At 33.3% G+C, this 16,712-nt stretch overlaps 1 protein-coding gene across 1 annotated transcript; it reads right to left on the reverse strand.

The window, feature by feature from the left end:
- Nucleotides 1-1,290: 1,290 nt before the first annotated feature.
- Nucleotides 1,291-14,345, reverse strand: LOC100371141 (thioredoxin domain-containing protein 11-like). The gene is made up of 9 exons (XM_085502418.1): nt 14,115-14,345; nt 13,046-13,256; nt 11,997-12,224; nt 9,737-9,943; nt 7,910-8,107; nt 5,815-6,591; nt 5,304-5,510; nt 4,329-4,441; nt 1,291-3,882 (listed from the first exon to the last, which is right to left on the reverse strand). Exons 1-9 carry the CDS (start codon nt 14,237-14,239, stop codon nt 3,702-3,704), a joined length of 2,247 nt encoding a protein of 748 aa, XP_085358544.1. The 5' UTR covers nt 14,240-14,345; the 3' UTR covers nt 1,291-3,701.
- Between the last annotated feature and the right edge of the window lie 2,367 nt (nt 14,346-16,712).

The raw sequence follows: 16,712 nt of genomic DNA on the forward strand, positions 1-16,712 counted from the left end.
AACCCTTTGAGATATTTTTCCCAAAGTTTGGTACAAATATTTTCTCATTCTGTAAAATTGTTACTAAATTTCATCATTATTTTGGACCATGAAGACAGTTTAGGATATTGCTTTTAGTTTTTGAAGAAAAGGTTTGTCATTTTTCAATCGAGATATGTTGGAAGGAACAGACCGTAAAAAATCAAATATTTGATGGTTTCAAAATTTGACAAGGGTATTCAAAAGGTTAAAGCACCTTATAGGGGAAGTGCCACAAAGACCATTGTGGAACCAAATAAATATACAGGTGCAGCAGGGAGATTTAATTTTTTTTTTTCAAACTATCATTTGTTTCTACATTAGTATACAGTGTATATCATGTGATCTGACATGTTATTTTGGTGTGACAATGTTAGTTTATGTTGCGAAGATTACAAACTACTGTAAAAGGATTAATTATTCACTGGGTTTTAATATTGCTTATTTCGCTGACTGGAAAATGCGCTAACTTAAAACCCAGTGAATATGTAAAATTTAGCATAGAACACATTATCTACATGATAAAACTAAATTTAAAACCCACTGAATATGCCTGAAATGGTAAATCAGTGAAATTTAAACCAAGTGAAAATTAATCATTTTACAGTATTAGAATTATATATATTACAGAAAATGCAGTACCGGTACATGCCCTTTTTTATGTGGCGAACAAATAAAAGATGTGTAAATTTTAGAATCACTACAAATTCTTGATAATGTCAGTGTATGTGGTAATCTTCCTCAAGAGAATAGTTGCTAAGAATATGTGCTCACAAAGCTTAGCAAAAAGCTCAATCTCTAGTCTCCTACATCCTGCAGCATTATGTAAATAGGCATCCTAATTAATATCTGATGTTGAAAACGTGGGTTTCAAAATGTAGATCATTGTTAACCCTCGTAAATCCATTTCGTTTTCAAATAAAAAAAAATAATCCACCTTTTGCAATAAAACCTGGACTTGCATCAATCTTATAGCGCCCTCTAGAGGTGTACTAATAAAAGTCTGAGGTAGGTTCTTTGTATGATTTATGGAGTCGTTGCTTGTATTAAATTCTGCTTTGTAAATATGCTTCGACTCCACTGCAACCTTCAAGCATGTTTATATTTAAAGATGACCGAATCTTACCGAAATATTGTTTTAGACAATTGCATGGGCAAAGGTATCCTACACTAATGTTAAAATGAGATAAACAATAATAGTCAAGCTTTCTTTTGATACTACATGTAAACTTGACAGGCTGAAAAGAAAAAGTAGATAAGTAAACAAAAACATTCTTAACAAAATATTAGTGAACATTTATTTCTGTAATTTATGCATAATTACAATAGAATCACAATGATAAAAAAATTCTTTCATAAATACATGGTTTTCAACAAACTGGCCTAGTTTCATAAATTTTAATCGAGGGGGAGGGGGGCAAGAAGATTTAAACCTTTTTCAAAACATGTTGAATGGATAGCATAGTTTTATTTAACATGTCAGATTAAACAAATCTTTTGTTTTAAAGAATCCTAAATGTTACACTTTTCCCCTTCAAACGTAAATGTATACAACTTCAAAAAGGAACATCTTGAACACCGCTTGGCCAAGAAGAATTAATACAATCTCTGTATGATCGAGTCAAAGGTGGTGGTTGTATTTTACGTGTCTTGTATCAAATACGTGACATGATCACAGCCACCTTTTAATTCCTACACATTGCAAGAGCTACCGGTATATTTGAAGTCATATCACATACAATTAGGACAGATGAAAGTGAAATTAACAAAAAACTTTGTATTTTGCATGCTTTCGTTTTTAGTCATAATTTTCTACCAGTATGTATTTTCTCTATTAGAAGTGCATTGGATGTGGAATCATTAAAATATGACTTATTGCAACCATAGAAACCCCGTTGTCATGTAGATTAAGTCAGCAAAAATGAAAATTTTAGAAAATTTAATTTTAACTCTTGAAAAGTTGTTTGGTTAAAAATTAACAATGAATTGTGGGGGACAAATGAAAATCAGAATTTTGGTGTCAAAAAACAAGATGAAAATGTTAAAGCTTAACTACTGAGGTCATTGGGAGAATAACAAAACAATCAAACTGTCAGTTTTGTACATTCTTCTTGTCAAACAAAAATTTATACATTTTTTTTTCAGATTCATAATTTACATGGGTATATTTTTTGTTATTTTCAGTTAAATATTAAAATAGTGTAATTATTTCACACAGATAAATTATGTACTGCATATAGTTTAAGAAACCACAGACAATGCAAGAAGTATGCAAATTAAATATACACCTATGCAAGTTATCTATTCCTTCAAAGAATTTGAAATTTAAAACACTTTTCCAAAATTGCACATAAATTACTGTAAAAGCATTTCACAGTTTTTTTTTTATTTCACTATATTGAAATTTGAGGATTTGCCAGTAAAAGAAAGCATTCAATGTTCAAATGACTTTCATTTTCGCATTTTTCACAAAGTGAATTAATATGTATACAAGTAAAATAACGCCCATCATGGCAGACCCAACTGTAAATGAATTGACGTTATGAAATATAATATAAATCAAATTATGGAAAAATAAATCTGCAATAAAAAAATAATTAGGAAAAATTTGATTACAGCACCAACACACGGGACACAGCAAACCCCTGGTTTGATTGATATTTTACTTTGTGATGCAGTTGCATGAAATAGTAAAATACCGGATAGTACTTTTTTTTCCTAAACCACTGAATTCTTGTGTTAGAACTTAAAGGGCGGTGGTTGTCATGCAACAATGTGTTCAAATTTTGTTGCATTTTCCCACATATTGTGCTAGCTGCTACGAGTCTCATATCAAACACGGCTCGGCACAACAACCACAACCATAGTTCATACGATCAGAATAACCTTATAACAAAAATCAATCCAGATTTTTCAGCCTTCTGTGATTGATCTACAATTAAATTTTTTTCAGATTCTGTCTGATAATTTGTTTTATACCTGGTTTATTTGAAAATCTTAAACTATTATTTTTATTATAATTACTATATACATGTATTAAAATTATTACCAAATTATTACTCCTACAAGTTTTGTTAATCTTTAAAATATATTTACTTTCCGCTAATTTAATTTGAAATCTGACACTTAGGAATTCACATGTTATGAAAGACATCAAAGTGTGACTCACTGGTACCAACACATGACCTCCACAATGATACTTAAATCTATGATCGTGATTTGATTTGATTTACATACTCACTCAAATCAGATTTTTGGTAACTGATGAAAATATCTGTTCTCCAATGGAAGCAAGGAGTATAATACTCTCTAATCAACAAAGTGATTCTGTTAAACATAAATGGGTGCAATGGGACAATATTGTTTTAATCAGTGGCCACCCATCAATAATAAATCTGTTTTTTGTTACAGATTATACTACGGTATATTTTAAAAGGAGTTTGAATAATGTTGTTTTGTCCCATCAATGTTGCCATAGAAACGCTTCTTTGCCTGAATGCGCGACTGATAATATTGGAATAATGCTATGGAATATGATACACAGAAAATGAGAAAACAAATTTCCTATTTATAGTTCTTGAAAAGAAATCACACTGTGCATTCCACCAGCTTGCATTAGGTAAACAGTCGGTCATTCATTTGAATGAACAAGGCATGTCAAACTGTTCATGTTGACTGGCCCGTTAAAACTCCAGAGGACGCACTGCATTGTCTAAGATGAAAAGTACAAGATTTTCTAATGATATATCCTCATCGTCTGGAAACTTGGCATTCCATGATTTGTGACCCGCTGGGTAGAAGAGTAGCGACGGATATGTCGGCACGGTGTACTCCCATGGAAGGTCATTTGCATCAGCATTTATCCTTAAAAAAAATATGTAAACAAAAATAGTTTTGGAAATTATGAAGCAGTTTCACAACGAGCAAGGAAATGGGGAAAAAGGAAATAATCATTTAAACAAACCCAGAGAGAGGTATTACTATAAATAATAGTTAATTACTGGGTTTTAACTTCAGTATTTCTGCTGGTAAGTGAAATGTGTACAATAGATTTTTAACTATATCACCAGCTAATCTGTGATATTAAAAAAAACAGTGAATATGATCAAAATGTAGGTAGTGTATTAGAATCTGATGATTGCCTCGGCTGATGCAGACTTCTTGTTGTACAAAGAAGATAGAAATAATAAACTGCAAGCAGTAAATTTAAAATAATCATTCTACTCAAATTATAATTTTAGGTTTTCATAAATTGTTGTGAATGCACCTGGAAGGAATGTTTAGTGAGTAATAATTATTAGATGTCTCACCTTGCAATTGTTAGATTCTGTGATGATTGGAAGACTTTGGTGATATCTAGATAAGTCTGATACAGACTGTTACAAAACCCACACCATGGGGTATAATATAATAGTAATACATCCTATGATTGGTAAAGAAGAATATATCACATCATATAATTATTGAAAGAATCATAATATGGAAATGTTTTATTTTGCCAATCAATACCAGATACTGCACATAATTTACCTCTATGAAACCATGGTAATATATATGATGTAGATTTTACTGATAATGAGAAATTTCATCTCAGACATTTACATTTGTGGAAACACAAACTTTTTCTGGAATTCTTAGCATCTTCATGGATTGGAGTGGCGAGTTTTTGCCAACTTTTATTCTGAACATTGTTCGTCTGATAACATTGTTCATTTTGTTTTCCACAATCAAATCTTTTTGTGGTTATTGACAAACTCACACAGTGTTTTATAATGATACATGTCATACACTTCCTACTGACTCTTCTCTAGCTGGCAATAGCGAATTGATTTTAGATTGTGCTACGCCATGAGGTCATTTTTTGAAACCAATGGCCAAGCCAAATTACAAAACATGAATGTCAGGAAAACAGTGTGCCGTAAACTTCTCTGATTTCAATGGTATTAATTGTCACGAATTTATGATTTAAAAATATTTACAAGAACACATTTTTGTGAAAGCTACTATTAAATAAATTATTAATTATGATAATTAGTAAATTATATGCAAATTAGATGCAGTCCTTCCATTTTTCCTTGGGAGAACCCTGTTGCAGAATCTTATTTCCATATAAGAATCTGGAAAAATTAGTGACTTATTAGAAAATTCAAAAATGGCTTTTAAAAAAAAACAATGTACTACTTAGTCGCCATGGCAATTATGTTTCCTTTGAGCAAATGCGCATTTTCGCTGAATTGGGTGAATATTATTTAAAATTGAAAGGATTCGTTAATTTCACAACTTACCTTTTCTACATTAAGTACAATCTCATGGAATGTTGCCGAGGTAACCTCGGTTACACACACCACATTATTGTCCTTACAAACTTGTTCTTTGCTGGTGACTGGGGTCGATTTCAACTGTCTTATCAGGTCACTCACTGTATAGCTCTTCAAGAAGTTCACCATATTACTGACATTGTAGGTAGACTCCATGATGTATTCTACTTCATTCTGATAGTAAACATAACACGTCATCACATGACTTGACCTGACCTGACTCAACCTAGCTCATTATATTCATGACATTGTAGGTAGACTCCTCGACGTTATCTACGTCCTTCTGGTAGTAAAACAAACTAACGTGTTATAATATGACTTGACCTGACCTGACCTGACCCGACCCGACCCGACCCATTATATTTCTGATGTTGTAGGTAGAATCCAGGATGTATTCTACTTCATTCTGGTAGAAAAACAAACACTACATAATATGACATCATGATGATCTATATGAAAATTATTGAATTTAACTCACCTCCAAATCCAACAAAGCCAGAGTCGGTCTTTTACTTTCTGGCTCAATTCCTAGTCGCTTTGCAATTATTCCATACTCATCCCAGTTTAAAGCAAAAAAGTTGACGCTCCTGTTAGTATGGCAACCAAGGCCAGTGAACTGCATTGCAGATTTCATTTCTTCAATTGCGGCAATGTATGAAGCATTATACTTCGGAGGAGAAACATCAGAAGACGGGAGATGGAATGCACCACGATTATCAGAATTGTCATGACTACTGCATGATGGTTTTTCATCATTATCGAAGCAATTTCTCTCGTTTTCAGATTCAACATATCTGAACCTCGCATCATTGTTATTCAAGTTTCTATGACTACTATCACTCAGGTTACAGCACACACTGAAATGAACCTGTGGGTTGTAGTAGTTATTTAAATTAACACATCCACGGGATAAAAAAATAAACTGTTCTGAAAAAGGCATTGCATCGACTAACATATCGGTAAAAAACGAACATGTCTGCATCTGCAGTTTTGTCCTACGTTCAATGCAGATATCGCATATATTATGCGTTTGTTGGTTGATTCCTGAGATTTCATCCACAAATGAGTTACAGCACGGTAGACGCTTAGCGGCTGCATTTGATGGAAGCAACGACGAGGAAGTCCTTTTTTTAATTTCAAATTTCAACTTTTCGATTTGCTCTTCTTGTAGTTGTATTGCTGTTAATATCTCCACAGTTGTCTGTATTTTACTGCTACCATTGCAGTTGTAGTAATCCATTGCTACCTCTCGTAGCTGACCAAGAAAATAAATTGTAGATATAGTCAAACGCTAGCAATTTAAAATTTGTCAACAGTTTGGTTAGCCGAGTGAAATAAGTGTACTAAATCATTCACATATTTGAATGTATGCTGGTATAGCCCCTCACACTTTCATCTCATGGGGGCTACTTACATTAAGTGGGTATGGGTGTGCAGCCCACCTATCGTAAACCATACTCACTTCTAAACAAATTTTTTTTTTATTATACTAAAAAATAATAAGTTTTTTCAGTGACCTAAATGGCTTAAGCACATTAATAAGAAATGACATCATCCATGAAGATACAAGACATCAAAAGGAAAAAAAAAACACCCAGCTCACAACGCATTTTATTCAGCTTTTTTCGGTATCTGGCTTTGAATACAAGAACCCGTGCAAAAGTAAATAAATGACTACCCACTTCTAAACCAAAACAAACGTGAAACGACATTTTAGTCGGGCGGCACATACCGGTATTGCACATCTATGGCGGCACATACCGGTATTGCACATCTATGGCGGCACATACCGGTATTGCACATCTATGGCGGCACATACCGGTATTGCACATCTATGGCAGTAGCCCCCACTGGGACTTTTACCTTTTGCATGCTTATGCAGTAACTAGTTCAGAACCAGTTGTTCACATCCAAAGATAAAAACAATGGCATTAATCATGGCATTTAAAACTTAACATGTCCCTGTTAATAAAACAACAAGTGCTGACTAGTACTAGACATCACAAGTTGGCAAAATGTAAACAAATGATGTCACAGTATGGGGGCCTATGATTGCTGTTACTTGCATAACATACAATAGACGATGCAACAAGAATTTATAAGATACAGGTATGTAACTTTGATATCTACGGTAACGGTCATATGAGATGAAGATCTAATTTTGTGAGTCCATGTACACGTGTCATCAATTGAATCTATTTGAACCAATAGTGCCACAGAACATGGTGGACAAGTGGAAAGACTATTGCATACACAAAAGTAAGCATTATGTAAAATCACTATTTAAGAATTTGCATTAACAAATGAGCGAGCAGCGTATCAATATTCGTGTATCAGGTACTGTCAATCAATAATTGAAATGAAGATAAAAGAGGGTAAACCAGTTTTCTAGTACATGCATCTGACAAATTTAGAAATGAATCGCATCACAATTTCAAGCTCCGACTAAGTCCAAGACATTTTAAAAACTTTTTGTATTGAAATTTTATTACGAAATAGAATTTTGGAAACTGGAAATATCATTTAAAAGCTGCTACAAAACATTACTCAAATTATCCATAAAAAGAAAATACCTGTTGATAATTTCTTTTGAAATGATCACTTGGATCGTCCGAGGTCAGAAGTAAAACAAACGGTTTCTTTTTGACCTGTTTCGATAACCTGAGGCTCTTCATAGGATTAGGTACAATCCAAGGTACTAGCTCTTCCCTATACTGGTGCGCCCACTGCACAATGGAAGTGGCTGTAAAATTAGAACTCCGTGGATACACCTGTGAAGTCAAAGGAGTTTTTTAAAAATATCTATGTCTTAAGGTAGAGATGCAGGCAGGTTCGTGGGCACTTGGGAGTGAAATATTTTTTTTTTGCTTTTTATTATCCAAAAAGTCTTGGCTATAGACTGTTAAAATTTTGTAGAATTGTGAATAGTGGAACATACTCAAAAAACGATTTTAAAATATAGATAAAATGGGGCAAACATTCTCTCTTTTGAATGCTTAGCAAGATTTAGCAAGGCTGTACATAAATAATAAAAAAGAAACATGGTGAAAAAAAGAAATGACGGGATCTCCATATAATGCACTATATTTAACTTTTAACAAAACGATAATACATTAAAATTTGAAAATGTTACAGCCATTATAATTATGAGCATTAGCAAACTTCTCGCTGAGTGAATTGTTATGCAAATTAGCAATTATCTCAGCTTATTTTTAGTGCACATCCCAGAACTTAAAAAAAAATAGCTCTTGAACGCTTTGACCTTTTGTTTTGAAATTTTCACAAATGATTGACAATGTGTTTATCTTCAAAACGCCGTCGGGCATTGTTTTTGGTTGAACAGTGTTACAACAACTGTACAGACAACTAGCCTGGGTGTTAATTTATGCATAAACTTGAAGTAGTGAAATTTGAGCTGCTGCCCTGCAAATTGACAACTGGTAGACAGTTGTACCCATAAACCAATTTTGACAGAAAACAAAAGCATGGTTTAGAAGCTAATTTTTTTAAATCACTTTTAACCAAAAAAGCACATTTTTGTGCATATTTCAAACTACAGTGTCCATAAAAAAAAATTTCAAAATTCATATATTCCGAAAATATATAGTTTTGTGGACAAGGGAGGTGTATCTTGGATTCCTAATTAACTAATTAAAATACCTGTCAGGTAAACTGCATCTCTACCTTAAATAAATAGCATACATGTTGTAGAGTTGTAAGAAAGCATTCCCCTTTCACAATTTTAATATATAAACAATTTTTAACATATTCACCGAATTTCCAGTGAAACTATGAGTGAAATTATATGTAATTTTCCATGTTCCCATGAATTCAATTTAGCAGATTTCACTTACCAGTAAAATTAAAACCCCATGAATAATTAATACAGTCAGTTACTAGAGCTATTATGTGAAGACAAAAGACTGGATCACGTTCTTTCATTATTTACATATAAAAATTAATTATACTCTATTATACTCTAATTAGGTGCCAGGAAAGATAGAAATGACGCATAAATTTGAGTATTACGGTACAAATTTCTAAGGCCAGTGTATATTTTATATTTCATCCCTTGAAATTTACATCATGCACACATACTGTACCTAATTAGCATATTTTCAATCATATTTCATTCTTCGCAAGCCGCCAATGGCAATTTCCATTCAGATTTGGCTACAACAAATTATGCCACTTTCGACACTAATGGTCAAAAGTAATTTAGAACCATGATCTATTTTGAGAAATTGGACATCAATTGAAAATCAACTTCCGGTAACTGGCGAAACATGATTTTTAGAACATGCTATAGTTTCCCTGTTTGCAATGTTGCAAGTTGGTTACCTGCTTTCTAAAAGAAAGTTTAGATTCAGATTACTGAATAATTACAGAGACTTACTTACCACCGTATTATTCATTACCCTCGTCATGTACACCGTTCTCGGCATAACAATTCCAAAAGAACTAGCCAGCTTAGAGCTTGTTATCACACCAAATGGCATCGGCTGAATTGGATTCTTTTCCAAGGACAATAAGGCTGCTTGGTAATACGTCAAGTATCCAGACGGTTGAAGGGAGTGGCTAAAATCGAAATGACCAAGTACCGTACTCTAAAATACCAAAAGAAGACTGATATTATTGTTACAGTAATGATTTAGCATTATGGCGCTTGTCACAAATAGATGCAGAAACCAAATTTTGTTTTCAAAAATTCTGATGCTATATTAAGAAAAAAATGATTATCAATATATAGAGTATGATGAATTGATTGATTCATAGCATACAATGTTACTGTAATCTGTTGGCTTATTTAGTATAGAATCCGATCCAAAGTACAATTTATTGTTCTCTATAACAACATACATATGTGTATCAGACTATAATCCTCTCAACTCAAAAAGGTTTCCCACCTTTGGTATGTCTGTTATTCTCATTCAAATAGCACACAATTATTATTTTTCACAATGTTCTAAATTTTCATGTAAATCTGATTTTTAAGAATGTTGTGCCAGAATTATGTTTGTAAACACAGGTTACCGTAGTAACTTTGCGAAAACAAAAAAAGAAGAAAATATTGGCAAATTTGTATTTTCTTTCTATTTTCCAGTTTTGAGTATCCCACAAGTTTATTTCATTCACCTTTGTCAAAATTTGAAAAAGAAATTATAAGAAATTTATAAGAATTTATTCTGAGATGCAAGATAAGTTAATAGGTTGCTATATTAGAAGCACGTGTCCAACAGAAGCACACTCAAAGCAAAACATAGTTAAACTGTACATGGCTTTCCCTGTATATGTAAAGATGGCCAGATCATAGAATAGGGTTATCATTACAGGCAGGCAGGCAGGCAGGCAGGTAGGTAGGCAGGTAGGTAGGTAGGTAGGTAGGTAGGTAGGTAGGTAAGTAAGGCAGATCTTGGAATAAAATGGAAAGATGGACTACATAAAGTAGGGAAGATAACAACATATGGTATAAAGGGTGGGGGCAAGGTCATCTATGCATACAAATTAATTAACCATAAGTTGGAAAGTAATCACCTAATTTACTCATAACGACTCTTTAAAGAAACAATTATATACGGCAACAAAGAAACAAAAGAGCTGATGAGAAGTTATACATGCTGGTAATTTAACTTGAATATTCAAAATGTCAACACTATTGTTTATTAATTCATCATTAACTTCACCAATCAACCAGATTAAATTAGTTAAATTGCTAGAAATCATGACTGCAAATCCCTTCCTATTTTGCTGAACAGTTTAACCCTAATTAATACCACCACTGACCATGGTCGGTCAACACTTCTAGGTAAATATTTGTTATTATATTTATTGGGAATTTTAAACATTCAAGTTATTGAACAAAAAGTTAAGAGGTAATATAAATAATATAAGAAAAAAAAAATTGAAGAAAAAAACACATTCAATTAGTTAATTAAATTTAAATTTAGTTTCTAGCATTAGAGTTTGGACTCATGGTCTTCCACCAAAGGTTCCAACCACTACACTACTACTAGACTATATACACTTTAAAAAAAATTAAAAAAAAAAAAATTTCATTTTTTGGAAGTTTAACTTTGAAATATATACAGGCCAACTATAGTTTAACTATGCCTACAAGAAAGTTTGCAATGGTGTCGCTGGACAACAGACCATTTTGCCACTAATATGACTTTACCTTCACTTCTTTACGAGCAAGCAAAAAAACATTTTTCAAATATTTACATATGTACATGCCTTATTCTGACCATGAATTTGTTTCTGTCATTATCATAAGGGCATGTGCTTCTAACAAAGTAAATATGATATACATGAAAATATACCCAATCTAATTGCAATGTAAGTTAAAACTGATTCCAAAAAAACATAAAAATTATTAATTTGCACTTAGATATCTGTTAGTATTATAAAACTTAATCTTTTCATCACCAGTTCCCTCTTTACATCACAAATTCACAAAATAGTTTTGTTTATAGTCTGGACTTTCCTTCAGAAGATTGTACCAAAAAAAGCCAAATTTTTTGAGTAAAAACTTAAAATTGACTTAAATTTTCTCTGTTTGCTCCAAATTAGGGTTTATTTTCAGAACAATTTAAGAATACAAGAAAACGTGCGAACAAAAATCTGATGGTGAAAAGGTTAACGCAACACAAAACATTTTACCTCAGTTTGTGCAACAAACTTTCCTAGCTCTATATCATTCGGCACATAGCTCACTGGACTGCAAATTCTTTCTAAAAAGTCCACCATATATGTAGTCTTTAATATACCATGATATTGAATTCCTTCAAAGTTGCTGTTGTATGCCATTAACATGGGGAAGTATTTCAGTGGAACACTTTTTCTACATGATCCTGACGGGAACCAACAATTTACAGCAAGAAACGTGACCTACAATAAGAATAACCAGCATTAAATTAATACATGCATTAATCAGACGATAGCCAGGCAGAGCATGAGGTTAACACACAAATTGATTGCAATCCCCACATCTGGACAGGTTTCACACATGTATAAAGAACAGACCCATCATTATTTTTTATTAACGTTTCCGCAATGTTGTTTGCTCGCGATTGTTCTTTGTATAACTGAAATGCAAGTTTCATGAACTCGCTAACAAAATGTTTGATTTTATCTCAAGAATACCACTGCTTTTTGTCCAATATTACATCTGGAATTTTTTTTACACTTTAATTTATATTCAACCAAATATGACACTGTGACGGATTCATTATTGCTATTACAAATAACCATCATCAAAATTAAACAAATTTAGCTAAATTTGGGGGCTTTTGGTTGAAATGAATTCCCCAGAAAATAGAAGTTTTCATTATTGTGTGATAATGTAAAGCTATGATGTCATCAAAATTCTGATAGCTATTACGGTATTACTTAATTTTACAAGCTCATTATCATTTAGTTTATTAATTATCATTTAATGAGGTTCATATATTAATATTGATATGAAATCAAAATCAAAACATAACAAGTGTGACAATATTTTCAAGATGTTATATTGGATGTGCATAGTATAAGCACAGTAGTGAGCATTTTGATTCAGTTCAAGCTCTACTTTAAGAACACTGTCCTCAATGATTCACAGTCATAACTAAAACTTACTTTATCATCACGAAAAGCTTCAAACTATGACAAAGGTGGCATACAACTTTTGTCAATTTTATTTATTATCGAATTCATAAGACATTTCTCACCTGTCCTTGTAACAAATAAGCTGCCTGTTCAAATTCTGTGGCTGTTTCTAACGATTCGCCGTCCCAGTGTGCATAGTACATAATAAAATACACTTCAGTACTGGAATTCTGGATATGTTGTCTTACCATCTGCATGCTACCATAAATGTAATCTTTCACAGGCGAGTATGCTGGGAATATTACTTTTGGTTGTAATGCTGGGTATTCAGTGCTATCAAGCAAAAAAATACAATAAATGGAAATTATAGTTTTGTTGGAGAATTAAGTATTTTGTTGTTGTTTTAACAAAAATACATCAATATTATAAGTGGAAACTATGTGGGTTTCTTCACAACTAAATGTCCAAATGACATTTATTTTGCACATTTCGATTTTACAGATAAAAAATATATTTCTATTGTTTTCTTGTAAGTTCAAGCATTTCTGTGGCCACGCTAAAATGCACAAATTATACAAAGAAGGAGAAATATGCTTTCATGCTGACTAAAACACCAAAATTTAACGCAACATACATGTATACTGCAAAAAGCCCAGTTTGTGGATGTATGTTTATAGAAGAGACCATAGCCCTTCTGTGTCAATAAAATCTAAATATCCAAGAATAATAAGGATATCAAATGTCCAAAACACCACAACAAAGACTTAATACCGGCACAAACTATTCTTAGAATAACCATGGAGCTAAAAAAAGAGCTCCATGGAATAACATAATAATTATTTGTTTTGCTTGAATCACAACCATAATCATCATCACAAGTGAAATTGTAAAATGGAAATGGTAATTTAGCAAATAGAATATACAAACAGTTATATGCCAATTCCGTTGTTTCTATTATTTCACATTCCCTTAACTTTGTCCCAGAAACTTACAAGAAATCAGAAAAGCCATTTTAAACAAATTACACCTCGAGATATGCGAGTCACGACGATCAAATGCCAATATTACCACGATAATATGTTAACAACCATATAGTTCTAGGATACCAGATGGCCAGGTACTTGAGGAAAAGACTGAAATCTTGGGTCAGTCTGTGCATGACGAGGCACAGAAGACAACACCGACACTTACCTCTGACTCGGCGATGTACGGTTTGCCAGAATAGCAAACACGAAAGCAAATACAAGGCTGACCAATTCTGGATGCCTAGCCATGACCTGCAGCAAAGCACTACGTTTGGGCTGCAACTGACGCATGCTATAGAAAACAGTGGTGCCGCGCTGTCATGTTAAACCCGTGCAATCCGCTACCATCATGTGTTATGTTTTCACCATTTCTGGACGGCCACGTAGTTTTGTAGACATCCGCTTCAGTTAATGACTTCCGGTTCATGTAAACTAATCGCCTGGTGGCGCTCTTGCGACTGCCGCCGCGAGAACGTTCAAAAAGAAGTTTTATCAGCGGTGAATCAAGTTTGACAAGTACGCAGAATTTCACTCACCAAATCAGATACAGAAACCTTGTCGTAATTAGTAAGCAAAAATTTTCATTTGAAACAGATTAAGAATCGGCTATTTGAAATCAAGAAGGGCTTTTTTCACTGCATGAGTCCAACAGGCTGTGTACCGTGACACCGACGCTGCTGTAACATTATACAGATCATAATACCTAGTACCTAGCTTGATCCAAAACCACGACCAGAATCCGGCATGATGACAAGTGGGCATTTCCATACTACTTTTCAAAGAATTACCTATGATAAGGAACTTGTCTGATCTGATCTGATCCCGTAAAAAAAAAAAAAAAAAAAAAAAAAAAAATACAGTTTGCGGACTTGCAAAAGGCGTTGCTTACCGCACAGTCACTCTACTAGTCACAGAGTGACTGTGCTTACCGTTAACCTTTACAGCTGTTCAAAGTACCATGTACAAATTAAATGGCGGTGGTCGAATTTCATGTAAATAACTTGAAACAATGTATTTTACACGCCTGGTATACATCGCTATGAGTCTCATATCAAACAGGATGCGGTGCGACAACCGCCACCCTTCAAGTACATTGACCATTTTATAATTTACGTAACGATCTAAATATCATAATATAATCTATAGTTGAACTAAAAATGTAAACAATAGTAATAAACTTAATATCTACTCCTTGTTGTTTATTGCCAAAAACGTTTATCGTAACAAAACGCTATAATTGCTAAGTTTAAATAGCACAAAGTTAGTCAGTTTGCAGATGAGCGGGCGTATGAGCAGCGCCATCTACCGGCCGACAACGTCCTCTACTTGTTAATTTGTTAGTAAGAACCAATATGACATCTCCTGAAAGGAATATTTTTATTATGTGTTGTGCCAGTTGATATTCACAAGTAGTGGATCTGAAACATGTTTCCTTACTATGGACATTTCTGGGATTGTTTAGCCTCACAGTTATAGTATCTTTGGTGGGTTGTGATGCAGTACTATCGCACTAAAAAGTAAAATGTTTGTGACTGTAGTATTGTCGGCTGCTTATTTCGTCGACATTTTATTTTTATTTGACGTAGTTAGTACTGAACAAAAACATAATAAAAATGGGACACGGGGCCAACAGACGATCCAAAAATTGAAATCATATCCCACACTCTTGAAATAGATAGAGTTACATAAATCATTATAGTTATTGTTGGAAAACATATGAAGACCTGCTAACACAGTGTTTTTTTATTCTATTTATAGCGGTACTTACATGGAAGATACTAGTAATAATTACACTTTATCGATACACAATCAAAAGTCCACTTCCGTAACGTTAATACACAGCAACCAAAGTAGCATCCATTTCGAATTCATCGATGTAACATAGGAAAGGGACATAGTACATGTTTCAATTTCTGGAAAGGAAAGTTGTTTGGTGTTTCAACTTGCAGAAGAATGAGTTTTTCGTCAAATATGAAGTAAATTAAGTATAGTATAAATGATGTAAGGAATGGATCAGGGTGATGTTTAAACTATCGTTATAGTTTCGTAGTCAAGTGTTCAATGAGCTACAATTCAACAAGTTACCATCGCAAGAGGGAACAATTGACACCGGAGGGCGCTATTGTAACATCCACTTTAGTACGTACGTGAAAATAATGGTTAGCAAGGTGAGTTTTAACTCAGATAAATTGGGTGCGTTTGCTAACATTTTGCATTTTCCTTTAAAAATGAATGAATGATATATGCTGCACTATGACACTTTTTACAAATATTAAATCGAAAATGTATACTCCGTATTTAAGGAAAATATATCCCGTAACGGTTCCCATTGGAATGCAGATTAGTGTAGTAGTGCCCGGGTAGGGTACCAGGCGTTGGAGTGTGATGTATTGTGGATATATTCCCACTTAGTGATTGATATGCATCAGATTGGTTGATTATATTTTCTCTTTCTACAGCAGAATATAAATACAATGTATATATAAAGAATATAAATATAAATAGCTTATGGTGTAAAATTTTCTAACCGTAGAATCGTGTCATATTTCAAGATGAGTATGCCGATGCCGAGGGGGAGGGGGGGGGTGTCAGGAAGTTAGACATATATATATATATATATATACTTTCATTTATATATGGAGACATTTATTATAACTCAATAATAATTAATAATGAAACCAATAGTGATTGATTCATTGGGGTACCGACGATGACGAAGACTCGCATTTGTCGCATACGACATTTAGTAGACACTCATTCACCA

The sequence above is a fragment of the Saccoglossus kowalevskii genome, chromosome 8 (genome assembly GCF_978046115.1).
Source record: "Saccoglossus kowalevskii chromosome 8, keSacKowa6.1, whole genome shotgun sequence".
Taxonomy (NCBI): Eukaryota; Metazoa; Hemichordata; class Enteropneusta; family Harrimaniidae; genus Saccoglossus; species Saccoglossus kowalevskii.